The sequence below is a fragment of the Nematolebias whitei genome, chromosome 11 (assembly GCF_014905685.2).
Source record: "Nematolebias whitei isolate Nwh7 chromosome 11, NemWhi1, whole genome shotgun sequence".
Classification (NCBI taxonomy): domain Eukaryota; kingdom Metazoa; phylum Chordata; class Actinopteri; order Cyprinodontiformes; family Rivulidae; genus Nematolebias; species Nematolebias whitei.
The window spans coordinates 32,111,345-32,126,712 of record NC_056508.1 but is presented as its reverse complement, the minus strand read 5'-3'; the positions used below and the strand labels follow the sequence as shown (position 1 = coordinate 32,126,712).

The window sequence follows — 15,368 nt, the reverse complement described above, 5'->3', positions numbered from 1 at the left end:
ATTTTAATGTTCCGCAGTATAACAGCATTCACTAGAGATGAACAGGTAACACTTTTATTAAGACCGTGTATTATTAAGATTCCAAATAAAATATTTGGACGTTTTGAATTTTTCCAAAATGCATTACTGTCATAATATATAAATCACTGACCTCATTTTTGTTGACAAAAATAAAAGTGATTAACCATCTGTACATAGTGTGTACTGTACTGAACAACAAAAGCTTTCAGTGCACTTAAAAAGCTAAAATAATTTAATTTTCAAAACTGCACAAAGACGGTAATAAATGTCTTAATATGATATGCATACCATATTATTGTCTTATGGCAGAATGCATTTATTTTAATATAGATTCCCAATAATAAAAAAAGTTGGGATGGTGCAAATGTGAATAAAAACTGAATGTAATGGTTGTATATCCAAATTTTTTAAATAACTGAACTTCTCAAAAAAAAGTTCAGACAGAGCCATGTTGTGAAGCCAATTTTTAACAACCCTGGGTTTTCTTTGCTATTTGTTTTCTGGATGGGAACATAATGCTGTACTAAAATCTTTATATTTCTGCAATATTGGTGCCTTTCCAGATGTGTAAACTGCCTCTGTTATATACACTAATGCACCCACATACCATCAGAGAAGCAGGCTTTTAAAATGTGCACTGATAACAAGCCAATGGTGCCTCTTCTTTTTATTAGAGGACATTACATTTGTAATTTCTCACTAAATCAAATGTTTATTCAGCCTTTCTAAAATGCTCTTTTCTTACTGACCTGTTATCATTTAATTAAGAATAATTAGCTGTTTCCTAAAGTGTACCACTTTAATGTTCATAATTTTACCCCAAAATAGTAAAAAAAAAAAAAAAAAAGTCTTAGTTGAAACATTATATACATTTATTCTATTTAATTGTGAATAAAATTCAGGTTTATCAGATTTATAAATCAATGCATTGTTTTTATTTACAGCAGTGCACGTCCCGATTTGTAGTATATTTGACAAATTTTTGGTGAGAAAGCCAAAATTGATGATGGTGATTGTTTTAAGTCTTTAACACACTTTCTGATGGTAGATAAAATTTTCGACCCAGTAACTCTGTAATGTTTAAAACATAAATACGTTTATTTAGCGGTTTCGCACTGAAGCGCGTGGAAACATTTTAAACATGGCGCCGAAGTCTCGTGAATTCTCGCGATAAGTCTCCGTCGAGGGGAGTGTCAAATTCCAAGAGAGGAGAGGGGAGTCAGAAAGAGGGGCGCCAGGGTGAGTTTGTAAATACTTTATCAACTTTTAAAATAAAATAAGACGTGTCGCCATATTTAAACTATTACAAACTTTTGCTTGGGGCGGCACTTTTCGGCGCTTGTTACTGTAAAGTTCGTGTCAGTTGGTTACATTCGGACCCAATGTCTGTCTGCCTGTCTGTCTCGCTTTGCACTCAAGTGTCATTCCGCTAACCAACTAACTGCTTTGTTTTTTTAATACAAAATATAATAACGTCATTAAAACACACCGGCTCGCTTGATACGTCGATAAATTAGCGCTAATGTGTGCTTGTTGTCAGCACAGAAACTGTTAGCAACCTTGTTATTACACTTATGTGCGCTCGGCCTGTCGTTAACGCGTTAGCAACAGAAGCTAAGCCATTAAGATTTTTTTTTTTCGCGAGGATACAAAAAGTTGGTTTCGTGGTTTTAGCCAATGAGGTTCGGCTGGCTGGTGTTATTGACAGGGTCCAAAGCTGTGTGTGCGTGAGAAGCTATTGACTGACGTGCTTTGGACCAATTGCTAAAAAGTACAGGCGGTCTTGTTACGGGAAAAGGCAGGGCCAAGTACAGCCAGAAGGTAATGGAGGCTAAAAGAGACCAACTTTTTTTTTTTTTAAAGACAGTCAAGCGTTGTCTGGAGGAAGAAACTGAAGTTTGGGAAAACAGTTTGACACTGCAATCTTGGATGTACGCAAAGGATATCGCAATTTTCATGCAATGTGGCCGCATCATCTAAATTAAAAATGGTTTTGGTCTTGAAGAAGAGCCTCAGTAAGTCGTGATAACTTATTTTCTGCAACTTGAACTCCTGCACGTCGGACTGTCCGTGTCCCCATGCATGTCAACACCTCCTTCAGGAATGTAGGACATGTTTTTGGCACAGTTGTACCCCATTCCTTCACTTAAACTGTTGCACCAGAGGAAACTACAGCACTAAACCCAGCTGAAGCCACTGGGCCATTCTTAGAAACTACAGGACACACACTTGAAGTCGTATGCAACAGTTAACAACATGGTAAGGTAATAAATAGTTAATAATTGTTTTCAATTAACTTGGTGTCAGCATCGCTGGACAGATACTACAAAAAACATTTATTGTTTAGCCAAAAATCTCTCAAGTGGACAAAAGTTGGATTTCATTTGTTCCACTAAGTAAGTCCTGTGTTCAATTTGCTTGCATACAAAATGGCATACATAATTTACATTATTTATACAATATTGGTGGCTATGCTCATGAACAAAACATTTTTTTCTATTGCAAATTATTTCTTCCTTCCCACCTTCATGTCTTTTGTGGGGTCTTCCCTGTCCTCTGGCAATTCAAGCCTCAGATTCCAGCGTCACGGCTACAGCGCGAGCTATTAATACAGTTTGTTTAGTCAGTTTCCTAGCAGGCTGCATCAAACACTGGAGGGCTGTCGCTGATTATAGCCGGGACTTGTTCCCCAACACACCTGCTGAGTCGGAGAAATCCAATTTAACAGTGGCACTGTGGCTGCGGCCCTATAAGAGAGGGAGAGGAATTAGGGTACTTTGACTGCTTCCACGTTACCATGGATGAAAATCAATATTATCAGCAGGGTATCAGTATTGGCTGATATTAATTAAAGTTAAATATCGGACATCGGCCATCCCATCAAAATAGCTCACCAATATAAAAGGCTCTGTTTTTGTAGCGACAAGGATGCCTGCAGTGTCAGCACAACGTGATGATGTCACGCGCACGGCCTGATCTGATCATGGCGGAGAAGAAGGAAAAATGCACTATGCACTACTACTTGTGCGCTTTTCACTTGTCGCTTGTGAACAGGTTGAGTTTAGATTTGTGAAAATTTACAAATGTGCACTGTTCGAGTGTTGTCATTGTGTTAGAGAGAGTAAATGCCATGAATAAATTATCCAAGTTGAAGTGTTACGTCATTTTCAGCTCCCTTTTTGGCACCAGTATATCACATCAATATCGGTATTGGTTATCGACCAAATAAGTTTTAATGTATCGGCATATCGGATATTGGCCAAAAATCCAATATCGTGCATCCCTAATGAAAAGGAAAAAACAGGTCGAGACACCTGTAATGAATATCAGTGATGTGAGGGTGCTGTAGCTAGCATTTTCACACAGAGTTGAGCTCTACATGAAGTTTATCATGGTGCAGTAAAATTTTAGATAGTTCTTAGATCACACCCAGTTTCCTCTCAGTGAGACATTTGACAAATTTGAAGAAACACAGCATTTTGTAAATTTGACAGAAATATTGATAGTAGTGCAGTGTTTGGAGGTCTAGCTCAAGATAAGTTGTTTTGTTTTAAATGTTAAAAGTTCTCATTGCAAGTTATTACATCAAAATGGTTATCCTGAACTTTATGAAATGGTGCAGTTTGAGTTTACGCTCATAGTTTTTCAGCAGTGGTGTGTACAGTTTTGCTAATCTGCTAATAGCAGAACTAATTTTTTGTTTAGCAGATTAGCACTTTTGCTAACTTTGGAAACCGTTAGCGGATTTAGTTTCTGCTAAATTAGGTTTTGCCAACTTTAAGTAAGCTAACAAAGTTCCTGTCTGTTGTGGGCACGTCTCGAAGAGTCCGTTAGGCACACTATTGGCTTATAAAGTCTACGCGTGACAAGATGTGATTGGTTGACGCTGCTTCAACCGGAAGGATACATAAGATGTGTGATGCAGATTAAGTGACAGTCGTCTGAGCGGTTAGTGGTTTAGTGTTAGCATCCACTAATTGTTTTTAACCTGTGTAGAGGTTTAGTGTTAGCAAAGCTATTTTTTTTTAGTTAGTGGAATGTGGTTTAGCGAAGCTAACTTGTTTAGCTGTGCCCAGCACTGTTTTTCAGATATATTGATATGTAATTCTGAAATGCGGGTATGCACACAATGTAAACAAAGCACTTGGCTGAATCTGTCAAAAACCACATGGCTTGATTCATGTGATTGACCTACATTAGTATGATTGCGGTCAGTGTGGGTAAGTAAGCAAATGTGGCGGACAAGCAGGGAATCTCAAAGAAGTTGTTTAGTTAAATATAAAAGTGGATCTTCTGCTAAACTCGAAAGAACGAGTAATTCAACTGTCAAGAATAAATATCAGGGCTCAATCAGGGCAATGGAGCACCATAAAGACCTAGTTTGGGTTCAAACAAACTTATAGATTGGCTTGTTTACTGTTCAACTTAACTGAGCTTTTTGCATTAGTTACTCAACATTTCTGAGCATTAGCATGTTCTAGTACATTGAAAAATTGTCAGACCTCTCAATCCCAAATTGCTCTTTCATGGACATCAAGATTGCTGACTTTATTTTAGTCACTTCAGTTGTTTCTGAAGGTAAACAATTCCTCGTGGTATTTGGCAGCAGTTAACAAATGACAAATTCTTGACCTAAGAACACATTAACCATCATCAGTATAAGAAAAAAGCGCACTTTTTGAATTTCTTATTTTTGACCTGTTTTCATGATTTTGCAATGAGCATCTTTAAATATTTTCTGAATGTAAGCTGTGGCAGCTTTCGATAACAAACGGTGTTTTCCATCTACAGGTATGTCCTCCTGTATTTATGGTCTTTTCCACAAAATCAAATCCCACATCTTATGTTTGCACCAGCCAGCCAAGTAAATGTCTAGTCTTAAATAAGATGTAAACTCTGAAATGTATTCCCTCTCCTGATGCCAGATGTGTCTGTTTCCCCACTCAGTCCACACCCTCGGTATAACGAGTAAGATGAAGTATCTCGTTTGCCAGCACAGCTCTGCACAAATAGACTCAGTGACTTGAAGACAGTTTGTGAAGTCCCCGACACTGACTTGTTGCCTTTGTCCATCATATAAGAGGTCTGCTGTTCCTTGTGAGCTTTTATTTTGCAATTTGTTTGCCTGCAAATGTGATGCACACCCAGAAAGAAACAACAGTTAGGCCCATTACAAGCTTGGCGTCATGGGAGCGTCATATTCTGGTGCAAGGCTTCAGTAATCATGTGTTGGCTCAGGGGCAGTTGTCCTCAGCAAAAAGAGAGATGAAGGGACGAAGAAGGAAAGTGCTTTGACTTCAGTACTGGGAAAACTTTCAGACATGTATGCCTCGCCAAAAAAATGATTAATTTGTCCCACTCAGTAATGTTAGGCCACATGCTTAACCCATGTAGCAGATATAAAAAGCGGATTTTCTGGTCAGTATCTCGGTGTTCACATTTTTAAGAATTTTCTTGCTGCTCAGCGTCTTTTTAAGTAATACACAGAAGCTATTTTGAAGTCCCAAAAGATAATTAAAGGTGATAGCTTTTGTCATTCTTTTTTTTAGTACATAAAGTGCTTGATGTATGTTGGTGGCTGCTGCACTGTCAGTGGGTCAGTGTTGTGCAATAGCGACCAGACATCACTTTGTGCCAGCTGAGAATGCTAAAACATTCATGTCTGTCACCGCCCCGCACCCCTTCGCCGACTATTCCCCTGATCTAATTTTAATGAGTCATTTTATTCTTAACTTCTTCAGCTTGTCTTTACGAAGAGTTTTGTCCAGCTGTGCAAAGAGCAGAGCGGTGCAGGGTGGAGTTGGGGTTAAGCTGCTGATTGAAGCAGCAAGTGATTCTGTACTTGAGAAAACAATCCAGTCGAGAGCTTTTGCATGTTTCACTTTTTACAAGAGCATTCCCTCATGGAGAGCGGGGTAAAGGAGTATTTGGAGCTGTAAGGGTGTTTCCTGTGGAGTTATTAGTTCAGCAGCACTGTTCTGTGTTTATTTTTGATGCTTTTAAAGTTATTCAAGCTGCAATTGTGCACAAAAAATTCTTGCTAAAAAATTGGTCTTCCTTTAAAGATTGCATATTGCCCACAACCTTTCATGTCAGTTTTAGACTAAGATCATCTTATGTTGGGAAACAATGAAATTATAACTGGCTCGAACCTAAAAAAATAAGGTTATGCACATTGTTGTGCATTATCCTAATGCATGCTCAATAATCCAGGTAGAAAAATCTAAAAAAGTTAAGTCAGATCCTCTGGAAGGTTTCAAAAAACAGACAAAAAACCTGTAGAAATGTTTCGTCTTTCATCCGAAAAACTTCTTCAGTCTGAGGAGCTGTATTCAGCTCAGCTTTATAAATAGCACCTTCTCATAGTGGATCCACTAGTTTGTTGTTGACATTCAAAATGAGCTGTTCACATGATCAAGGAGGACCATCAGCCTAACCATGGACATAACATGACATAACAATGGCATACATTATTACAAGATTGGGTAATGTGTTGTGAAAAACTTGGTACCACATATAATTTTAGCTCATTAACTAAGATTGTGTGATTTATAGCCATTTTGTGTTGGCTAAGGTGGATTAGTGATTCATGGGATATTTTACTAAAAGACAGTTCAGAGGATAACACACAGCCATTAACACATTTAGCCTATTATCTAGATAATTGACTGAATTGTAGCCATTTTTGTGTTGTCTATGCTCAGTTGGCTGTAGAGATCATTTTGCCTTAGATTGACTCAAAGAGGTAATCATTTACAGACTTACATCCAATTCTTACTTTGAGACAGTTTTAATAAAATCCATCAAGTGACTCACAAGATATTTTATTAATAGAAACAGTTAACTCTAAAAGTTAACAGCAGGGTTTTAAAAAAGATCTTGTGCAAGCAGTGGCTGTCAGCTACTACCACACCAGACTTTAGCTCAGTATCTTTAAAACTGGCTGAGTTAGAGACATTTTTTTGGTGTTTTCTAAGGGTGCTTAGTTGTGTTGGCCGTCTTAAGTGGAAATAGCTCCCAAAAATAAATCAGTTGTAGGTGTGCATCCGAAGACGAGAGTGTCGTTAAAATCTTTACACTGATTCACATGATATTTTGCTTACACTCGAGGCACACACCAACACGGGCAAAAACATCACTTCCTTTCACCTGCTGCGACGGCCAATACCACGTGTTACATAAAGTTATTATAAAGTTTCCATTTTAAGCTGCAGTAAAGTTTTCCACTAAAACTTTTGACGAGTCAAATGAGCTTTTAACACTTTGACCTATTTCTTGTTTTTTCTCTCAGAAGTAATGCCACCATTTCCTGAAAGCACCAATGTTCTACTGATGCATGATAACACACTAGTTCTACAATTTTTGTGTAAAACTTGTTTGATATTTTGTCTAAACTTCCTCTCTTGCCTGTTATCACAAACACCAAAGTTACTGAGACTAACAAGCAGATCTGACTGTGATCAGGGAGAAACAGTTGAAAGAAGAGTGGGAAACTCTGGGCGAAGGTGTTGCAGAGGTAAAGAGAGGGAGCGGTAACATGAGAACAAGTGGTTAGAAGTGAGTGTAAATGAGTGGCAGGAGAGGGAGATGTGTTTGTGTCCTCCTTCACTTTAAGCAGCTCATTGGCCAACCAGAAGCCCCTCAGTGAGAAGGAAGTATCACCAGGGAAACTTCTTCTCGCTGCCTCTGTGCATGTTTTCCTCCGGTGCCAGGGTTATTTTTAAACAGCATTCTGCTTCCTGCTCAGACTACAAGCCACAGCATCCCAGTTTTATTTTTTTCTTCCTTTTTTTTTTTTTTGTCAGGATTTGTCTGTTGAGAGATCCGAAAAAGCTACAAGCAACAATGTTCTCCTCTTCTCCTCATCCACAGTTACACTGCAAGCTCTTTGCAAAAATGGGGGACGACAAACCTTTTGTGTGCAGTGCTCCCGGCTGTGGACAGGTAAGTCTTTTCCCACTTTCACCTTGATTTTATATGAGCTGACAACTTTAAGAAATTGAAAAAGGTAACTCATGTTTCCGAAGTTTTATCCTTTTTTCCTGTAATACCTTCTCCCTGCTGATGTAAGCAAACCATCTGTGATTTATGCAACTTCTAATGAGCATCACACGAGTCAGACTCCTGTGAGACGAGACCGTCTCCTTTAGCAGTGACTCACACTGAAAGCTCCAGTGAGTAATCAGAGCGCAGTTATTGTTTCAACCTGTCACCGCTGAACGCCTGCAGGCACAGGTTAGAGCCGCGGCAGTGACTCAGCGGAGCGCTGCTGGTACACTCACATGCTTCTTAGTTAGTGTGCTGCCAGGGCTCGGCTTGATATCATACATAGAATAGAGGAAGAAGAAATTCTGAAACATAAACTCTAGGTCGCAGTTATTCAACACAGGAAATATCTGATCTCATTTAGTTGGACGTAACAGAGTCTGGGGTGGAATATCTTTTCTAAAGTTTAGAGAAAGTGTTCATGCGGTTATAAAACATTTGACTAATGTACACTTTTAAAAATCTCTAACTAGAAGTGATCCGTTGTACATAATTGTGGTACAAACAACAGTCATTTAAAGCAATCCTGCATGCTTTTTTGATGGATAAATGATACTTTGTTCTTTATTTTCCCCAGACTTGTGGCGAATGAGACTTTTATGTTTTGTTTGACATCATTCTTTGATGCAAATGGATTGCATGTGTAATTCACAGGATTATTTGTTCAGTAAACAGCTTAAACAACAGCTTGGAGGCTTTTCGAGGCAAAGTGACACAGATGACGGAGCAGGTCCACAACTGTGGTCTTGTTTGAGTGTCAAACTAAATACGTCTGAGGTTGTGTTATGTTGTAAACATCTGGTGATGTTTTTTATTATTGCAACATCACCTTTGTTTATAGAACTTTGGCTTGAGAATGTTTTTAGCTGAGAAATTATATTTTTAGTTCTTTTGGTCAATGTATGAGTGAAATTTCTTCTATCGTAGCCAATACCATTTTAAATTAAGTTGATTTTAATGTGTTTGCGTAGGTTCCAAATAGTGCACATTATTTTTTACTTTCTCCTGAAGATGAAACGTTAATGTTTTTGCCCAAGTGTGTGCATGCATGTGCATTTTGTACTGCTATTATTAAAATATCTGATGAGTAAGTGAACAGATTTTAAGGAAACTATTAGAAAGTAATCAATGGCAGTATATCTGCAACCAATTAACTTTTGGAGTCAGCTCAATTCAAAATGGCCGTCAGCTATGCAATCATAGAAAACACAAAGATGGTTAACTCAGACAATTTTACAGATATTGAGTCAAATTTGGTGTGATAGTAGATGAAAGTTATTACTAACTTATACTCTGAGCAGTAATTAATTCACTAGCTTTATTTTAAAACTTTAACTACGACAGTCAACTTCGTCTTCTTGTTACCAAAATAGCTCATAACCCACAGGATGTATTTTAACAAAACTTTCAGAATGTAAACATTGGATGCACATCTGCAGCTAATTAACTTGCAGAGTTAACCTAATTCAAAATGGCTTCCAAAGCTAATCAAAATTAGCCAGCACAAAAATGGCTCTAACTCAGTTTTACAGATACTGAGTTAAAATGCAATGTGGTAGTAGCTGAGAGTCATTCCTAACATCAAACACTACACATCGCACCAAATCTTTGCCTTAAATTTTGACTTTAGGAACAGCATCAAACCTTGATTATCTGTCAGCAAAAATGTCTCATGAACCACTGGACTGAAAGTAATCATTTGACGTACATCTACAACTGATTAGGTTAATTCAATCCAAGATTTCCACCACAGCTTATTGTCCTTAGTCAACTCAAAAATAGAGTCAATCAGTTTTACAGATACTGAGCTAAAATTGGTGTGGTAGAAGCTGTTATTCACAACACATACGTAAAAGCCATATTGGCTGTCAAAATACAGAATGTTTCTATGTTTGTGATTGAATTTTGTGTATATATGTGTATCATCTGTAATTAAAACCCAAAAAATACCCGTCATTAATATAATAAATTAGAGAAATTTAACAGTAATGTTTTGTTGCCAACAATTACAAGTTGTTTGTTTACATTGACAAGTACACATCTGACAGTCTCGGCACACGACGGATATTGATTCAGTAAAATAATCCCCTAATGTAAATAGAGTCAGAGGGAGAACAATAGAATCAGAGACACCAGGTCGAAAGGTGAAAAGGTAAAGTTCTTGTCTCTTCTTCTGAAAAGAAACGGCGACTACAATCTGTCAGGAGAGTCGTCAGAAGTACCGGTAGTTATTTTGTGCGAGGAAATTTAACAGTGGAGAGCGTTAAAACAAAGGTTGGCGCAAGGATTCTATGCAAAGAGTTGTTGAGATATTTTATAGTCCACTGGGAGAATTTCTGTAATTAATCGCTGAGTTTTGTTATAAACTAGATGAGGAGTAGTTCTTTTCTAATGCAATGTTTACAAAAACCCAAAGTTATGAGTTACTTTAACCTCCAAACAATCAATTAATGATGTATAATTAAAGCCCCCGCAGGGCTGTGTACTGAGCCCCCTCCTGTTCACTCTGCTCATGTATGACTGTGCACCTACCCATCCAGGCTGTCATATTGTAAAGTTTGCAAACGATACAGCGGTGGTGGGAAGCATCAAAAACAACGATGAGTCCAGCTGGCAGGAGGTGGAACACCTGGAGAGCTGGTGCAGGAAGAACAACCTTCAGATCAATGTGAAGAAGACGAAGGAGATGGTCATGGACTTCAGAAGGAACAAACACACCTAGCCCGCCCTGAACAGGGGAGGATCTGTGGTGGAAGTGGTCTCCAGCTACAAGTACTTGGGTGTGCACCTGAATGACAACCTCAGCTGGGGCAACAACACTACCAGCCTGATCAAGAAAGCTCATCAGAGACTCTTCTTCCTCAAGTGGCTGAGACGAGCTGGTCTGGGAAGCTCAGTCCTCACCAACTTCTACAGGTGTGCAGTGGAGAGCATCCTGTGCTCGAGCATCAACGTGTGGCATGGAGGCTGCACAGCTGTAGAAAGAAAAGCTTTGCAGTGATTGGTGAAGGCTGCACAGAAGTCTGTTGGAGTCAGCCTCCCCACCATCACAGACATCTACACCTACAGATGCAGGAAGAGGGACACCTGCATCATGAAGGACCCCACTCACCCAGCACACACACTTTTTGCTCCACTCCCCTCAGGAAGGAGGTTGAGGAGCATTAAGTGTAGAACCACTAGTCTGAGGAACAGCTTCTACCCTGAGGCTGTTAGACTCATGAATCTCTAACTAGAATAATCACTGTGAAAAATCACATGTTGCTGCTGATCTGTTTCATGTTGCTGTGTTCATTCGTACTCATCTGCTCACACAGACTTGTGTTCGTGCTGCTGTTAGGCGTATTGTTTTTATTGTTTTTATGCTATTAGTGCTTAGTGTGCTTTTAGTTAACATTTTTCTTAGTTCATATCTTAGATCTTATTACTGTTTTTCTTTTACACACAGTTTAATACTTTTGTTTGATGTAACTGGGACCCTGTGTACACAATTTTGTTCCACCACATGTATCACATGTGGTGTGAATGACAAATAAAGAACCTTGAGTTCTTGAATAAACTGTGTTAGAACTTAGAAGCATAAAAATTAAAAGCAAAAACCATTGAAATATTGTTTATTTTGTCAACTATGTCATGTTACATTTTAAAGTTTAGTTAAAAAAAATCCAACACAAATTAATTCATTCAACCTTTATTTAGACAGGTTAATCCCACTGAGCCTCGGGGACTCATTAGCAAGAGAGACCTGAAATTATCATGTTGATTGACAAAAAAACAACACATTTATTCTGAAATATTCTGGTTAGTACCAAACATTCTGAGATTCAGTGAGCAGTGGTTTTGTTGTTTGGCCCTAAATAATATCACTAAGATCATATGTATCTATTTATTTATTTGTGTTAGATACAGAACATCCCTAACATTACAAGGTCTTAACGTCCAGATGCAGTTTTACTGCTGCCCTTTACGAGCGACAGTTGTCTACCGGGAAAATCCGAATCGTGCCCATAATAGAACATGGATGATTGACTTCTGGCTTTGCTCAGGGTTTTCCTTTGACTGAGTTAACATCAACAATATTAACAGCAGACCCCTCCCCCCACCCTTCTTGTTTCTGTAAATATGTTGCTCACTTATTTCTTGCATGTTGTTGGCAGTCCTAGCTGGTATTTTCTCACTCCAGGAGATTAGTTGGGGATAGTTTCCTCCACAAGTTCTAGTCGACTTGTTCACAGGGAGAGACAGACGGGGCATGTTGCTGTACCAGTGATGCATCTAGTGGGGCTAAAAGTAAGGCTCCTGACACTCGCCTGTGTTTCCACTTCACCTTCCTGACTGAACTCGCAACTGTAACACGGCACCCTGAAATGGGCCGCAGTTAATAGTGAATTTGTTGTTGCTAGAGCCGAGATTATTCCTCCTACATCTTTGGGTGAATCACGTCGCCACTTCCCAAGAGAAGATGTTCTGTGTCTCAGAGGACGGCTGTTCTTTCTTTCGTCTGCGTGTCCGATTTGGGGTCACTGCCAAACCTGTAGCTTCCAGTGCAATACTTGATGGGACGCAACAAATTATGGATAAACCTTTCCTTTCCACTGTTGCCACTGTGCTTGCTCAGGATGGGAGACTGCAATGAGGCCAAGATTCAACTTGTCTGCTGGCCTCTTTAGATAGAGAACTTTACTAATTGGCTTTTATGTATGTGAATGTTTCTGTAAAGTGCCCTGAGACAACTTTGTTGTGATTTGGCATTATATAAATTAACTGAATTGAATAAATACAGAAACAGGTTTAAACTCAAATGACTGCTGATATTTTGTCATACACTTGAGATCAGTTCCACTGCTCATTTTTTATCATATTAAAATAATTTCAGTGATTTCATCCACAATCATCCTTTTTGTTTTTTGAACCGTTTTGATTGGTATGAAGTTATTTGAGCCTACATCCTCTGTCTGTAAACACACTACACTAGACAGAAATTATATACCCTAGTTTTTGTGGGTTGTCACATGGTTTTTACTGTATGGGCTGTAAAGTGGTGTGTTACATCTGTCTGTGATTATGGCAATATGATCTCTGGGTTACAGTTAAATGGTCTGTCTGCTCAAGTCACCAGGACACAGTTATCTGTCAGCTAATTTCTCATCATATTCTTCTTTGCTCCAGAGGTTTACTAATGAGGACCACCTGGCGGTACATAAACACAAGCATGAGATGACGCTGAAGTTTGGACCTCCTAGGACCGACTCTGTTATCATTGCAGGTAATGTTGAACATTTGCACCCAACATTCAGTTTTAGCTTTGTGTACTCTACAAGCCACACTGTGGCTTAGAACAAGTGCTACTGTGTTGCACTTTATTTAGATCTGTCCAAAGCTTTTGATACTGTAGACCATGACATCTTATGCCATAAACTGTCAGATATTAGTTTCTCAGACCACACTATCAGTTGGTTTTCTAATCATCTCTCAGACCGAAAGCCATGTGTTCAACACAATGGTACTTGTTCTAGTTATTTAACTGTCAATAATGGTGTACCGCAAGGCTCATTCTTGGAAACCACTCTTTTTACAATCTACATAAGTAATGTAGGTCAGAACATTCCTGATGCATCCTTGCATTTCTTTGCCAATGATAGAGTTGTTTATTGTTGTGCTAAAACAGTTGCTAAGGTTTTCCAGCTTTTACAGTCTGCATTCGACATCATTCAGTCAGACTTGTTCCGTCTCAAAATGGTGCTAAATGTCGATAAAACCAAAGGGATGTTATTTTCAAACAGGAAGTCGGTACCAGCAATCCTTCCTCCTATCTTATCTATGAATGCTGTTCCTATTGACTTTATGGATTCTTACAAATACTTGGTAATCTTGGTCGATGCCACATCTCTCTTTTAAGCCGCATGTCGAAAACTTGATAAAGAAACTGAAATTAAAATTGGATTTCTTTTTCAGAAATAGATCTAGCTTAGCTCTGAATACTAGGAATCACCTTTTAAGTTTAATCTGCTATTTTCCTTCCCTCCATTGACTATGGTGACATTGTTTACTATATATGAATGCTCCTGCCAGCTCCTTGCAGATGTTGGATGTTGTCTGTCATGGTGCACTAAGATTCATAACTGGCTGTAACTATCATACCCATCACTGCACCCTGTATTCATTGGTCAATGGGGGAGTGGTGGCGCAGAGGTTAGAGAGGTGGACCTGTCATCCGAAGATCGCCGGTTCACGCCCCGGCCCCGACAGCATCAAAATTGTGGGTGGGGTAGGTGAAACACTCACACCTGCCCCCACCCTCATTCGCCCCACCCTGGGCCCATGAGCAAGGCCCTTAACCCCACCATGTGCTCCCTAAACAGGTCTCTCTTGAAAATGAGTTCTCGTGGCTCAATGAGACTTCCTGGATAAATAAAGGCTAAATAAAATTTAAAAAAAAAATTGGTCATCATTAACTTCATGCAGATTCTCACACTGGTACATTTTCATCTTTAAATCACTTCTTGGTCTGCTGCCTTCATATATATCCTCCTACATGTCACTGCTTGAGTGCAGCTACACCGTGCACTCTCAAAACATAATTACCTGCAGCGTCCCCTCAGTGAGGACTGAACTTGACAAAAAGGCCTTCTCCTACTCGACGATTTTAAACAACTTTTAAGTTCAATGCAAAAATCAATATAGACATGTTCCTGTTTTTAATATTTTACCTGGTTTCATAATGTATCTTGATTTTATTTTGTTTTATATCACTACTTTTATTTACTTTTTATTTTATATGCATTTTATGGCTGTTTATTGGTTTAGGTTTATTGTCATATGTAGATCAACACAAGGTCAACAATGCCATGAAATGCTCAGGACGAGAAGAACCTTCTCTGTTGTGTGCACCTCATCTGTGGTTTGTCTAAAACAGATCTACTTGAAAATGAGTCCTGGTGGCTCAATGAGACTAACTTGTATAAATAAAGGTTGAATGGAAAAAAGTACAAAAAAAATGTCAATTTTAATGGATTTGCTAAGTTGATGTTGTGTTGCCAAAATACTGGTTCATTCGTTCAGCTAGCTGCTCATTTTATGCTTGAATGATTATCACGTCAGTGTTAAGTGGCCTAACAAACAAACAACAGATCCTTTGTCTCAAAATTGTCATGTTTAAACAAAGGCAGTGTTTCCCCTAGTTAACTTGCCATGGCGGGGTGCTCATCTCATCCATGCTTTTTGTTGATGGGGGGACGGAGACATGTCTGAACGCAGCTTGTACCAACAGTTTTTGAGCAGGGGAGGGGTGGTGGTGGTGG

The 15,368-nt window shown here is 38.9% G+C and overlaps 1 protein-coding gene across 1 annotated transcript in view; it reads left to right on the top strand.

Moving 5' to 3' along the window:
* The first annotated feature begins 1,212 nt into the window (after positions 1-1,212).
* atf7a (activating transcription factor 7a) overlaps positions 1,213-15,368 on the top strand; it is a 24,711-nt gene continuing 10,555 nt past the window's right edge. The window contains exons 1-4 of the mRNA XM_037684492.1: positions 1,213-1,260; positions 7,894-7,965; positions 13,237-13,333; positions 13,436-13,487. Of these exons, the coding sequence (XP_037540420.1) occupies positions 7,918-7,965; positions 13,237-13,333; positions 13,436-13,487 (197 nt within the window). The 5' untranslated portion in view covers positions 1,213-1,260; positions 7,894-7,917. The remainder of the gene's footprint in view (positions 1,261-7,893; positions 7,966-13,236; positions 13,334-13,435; positions 13,488-15,368) is intronic.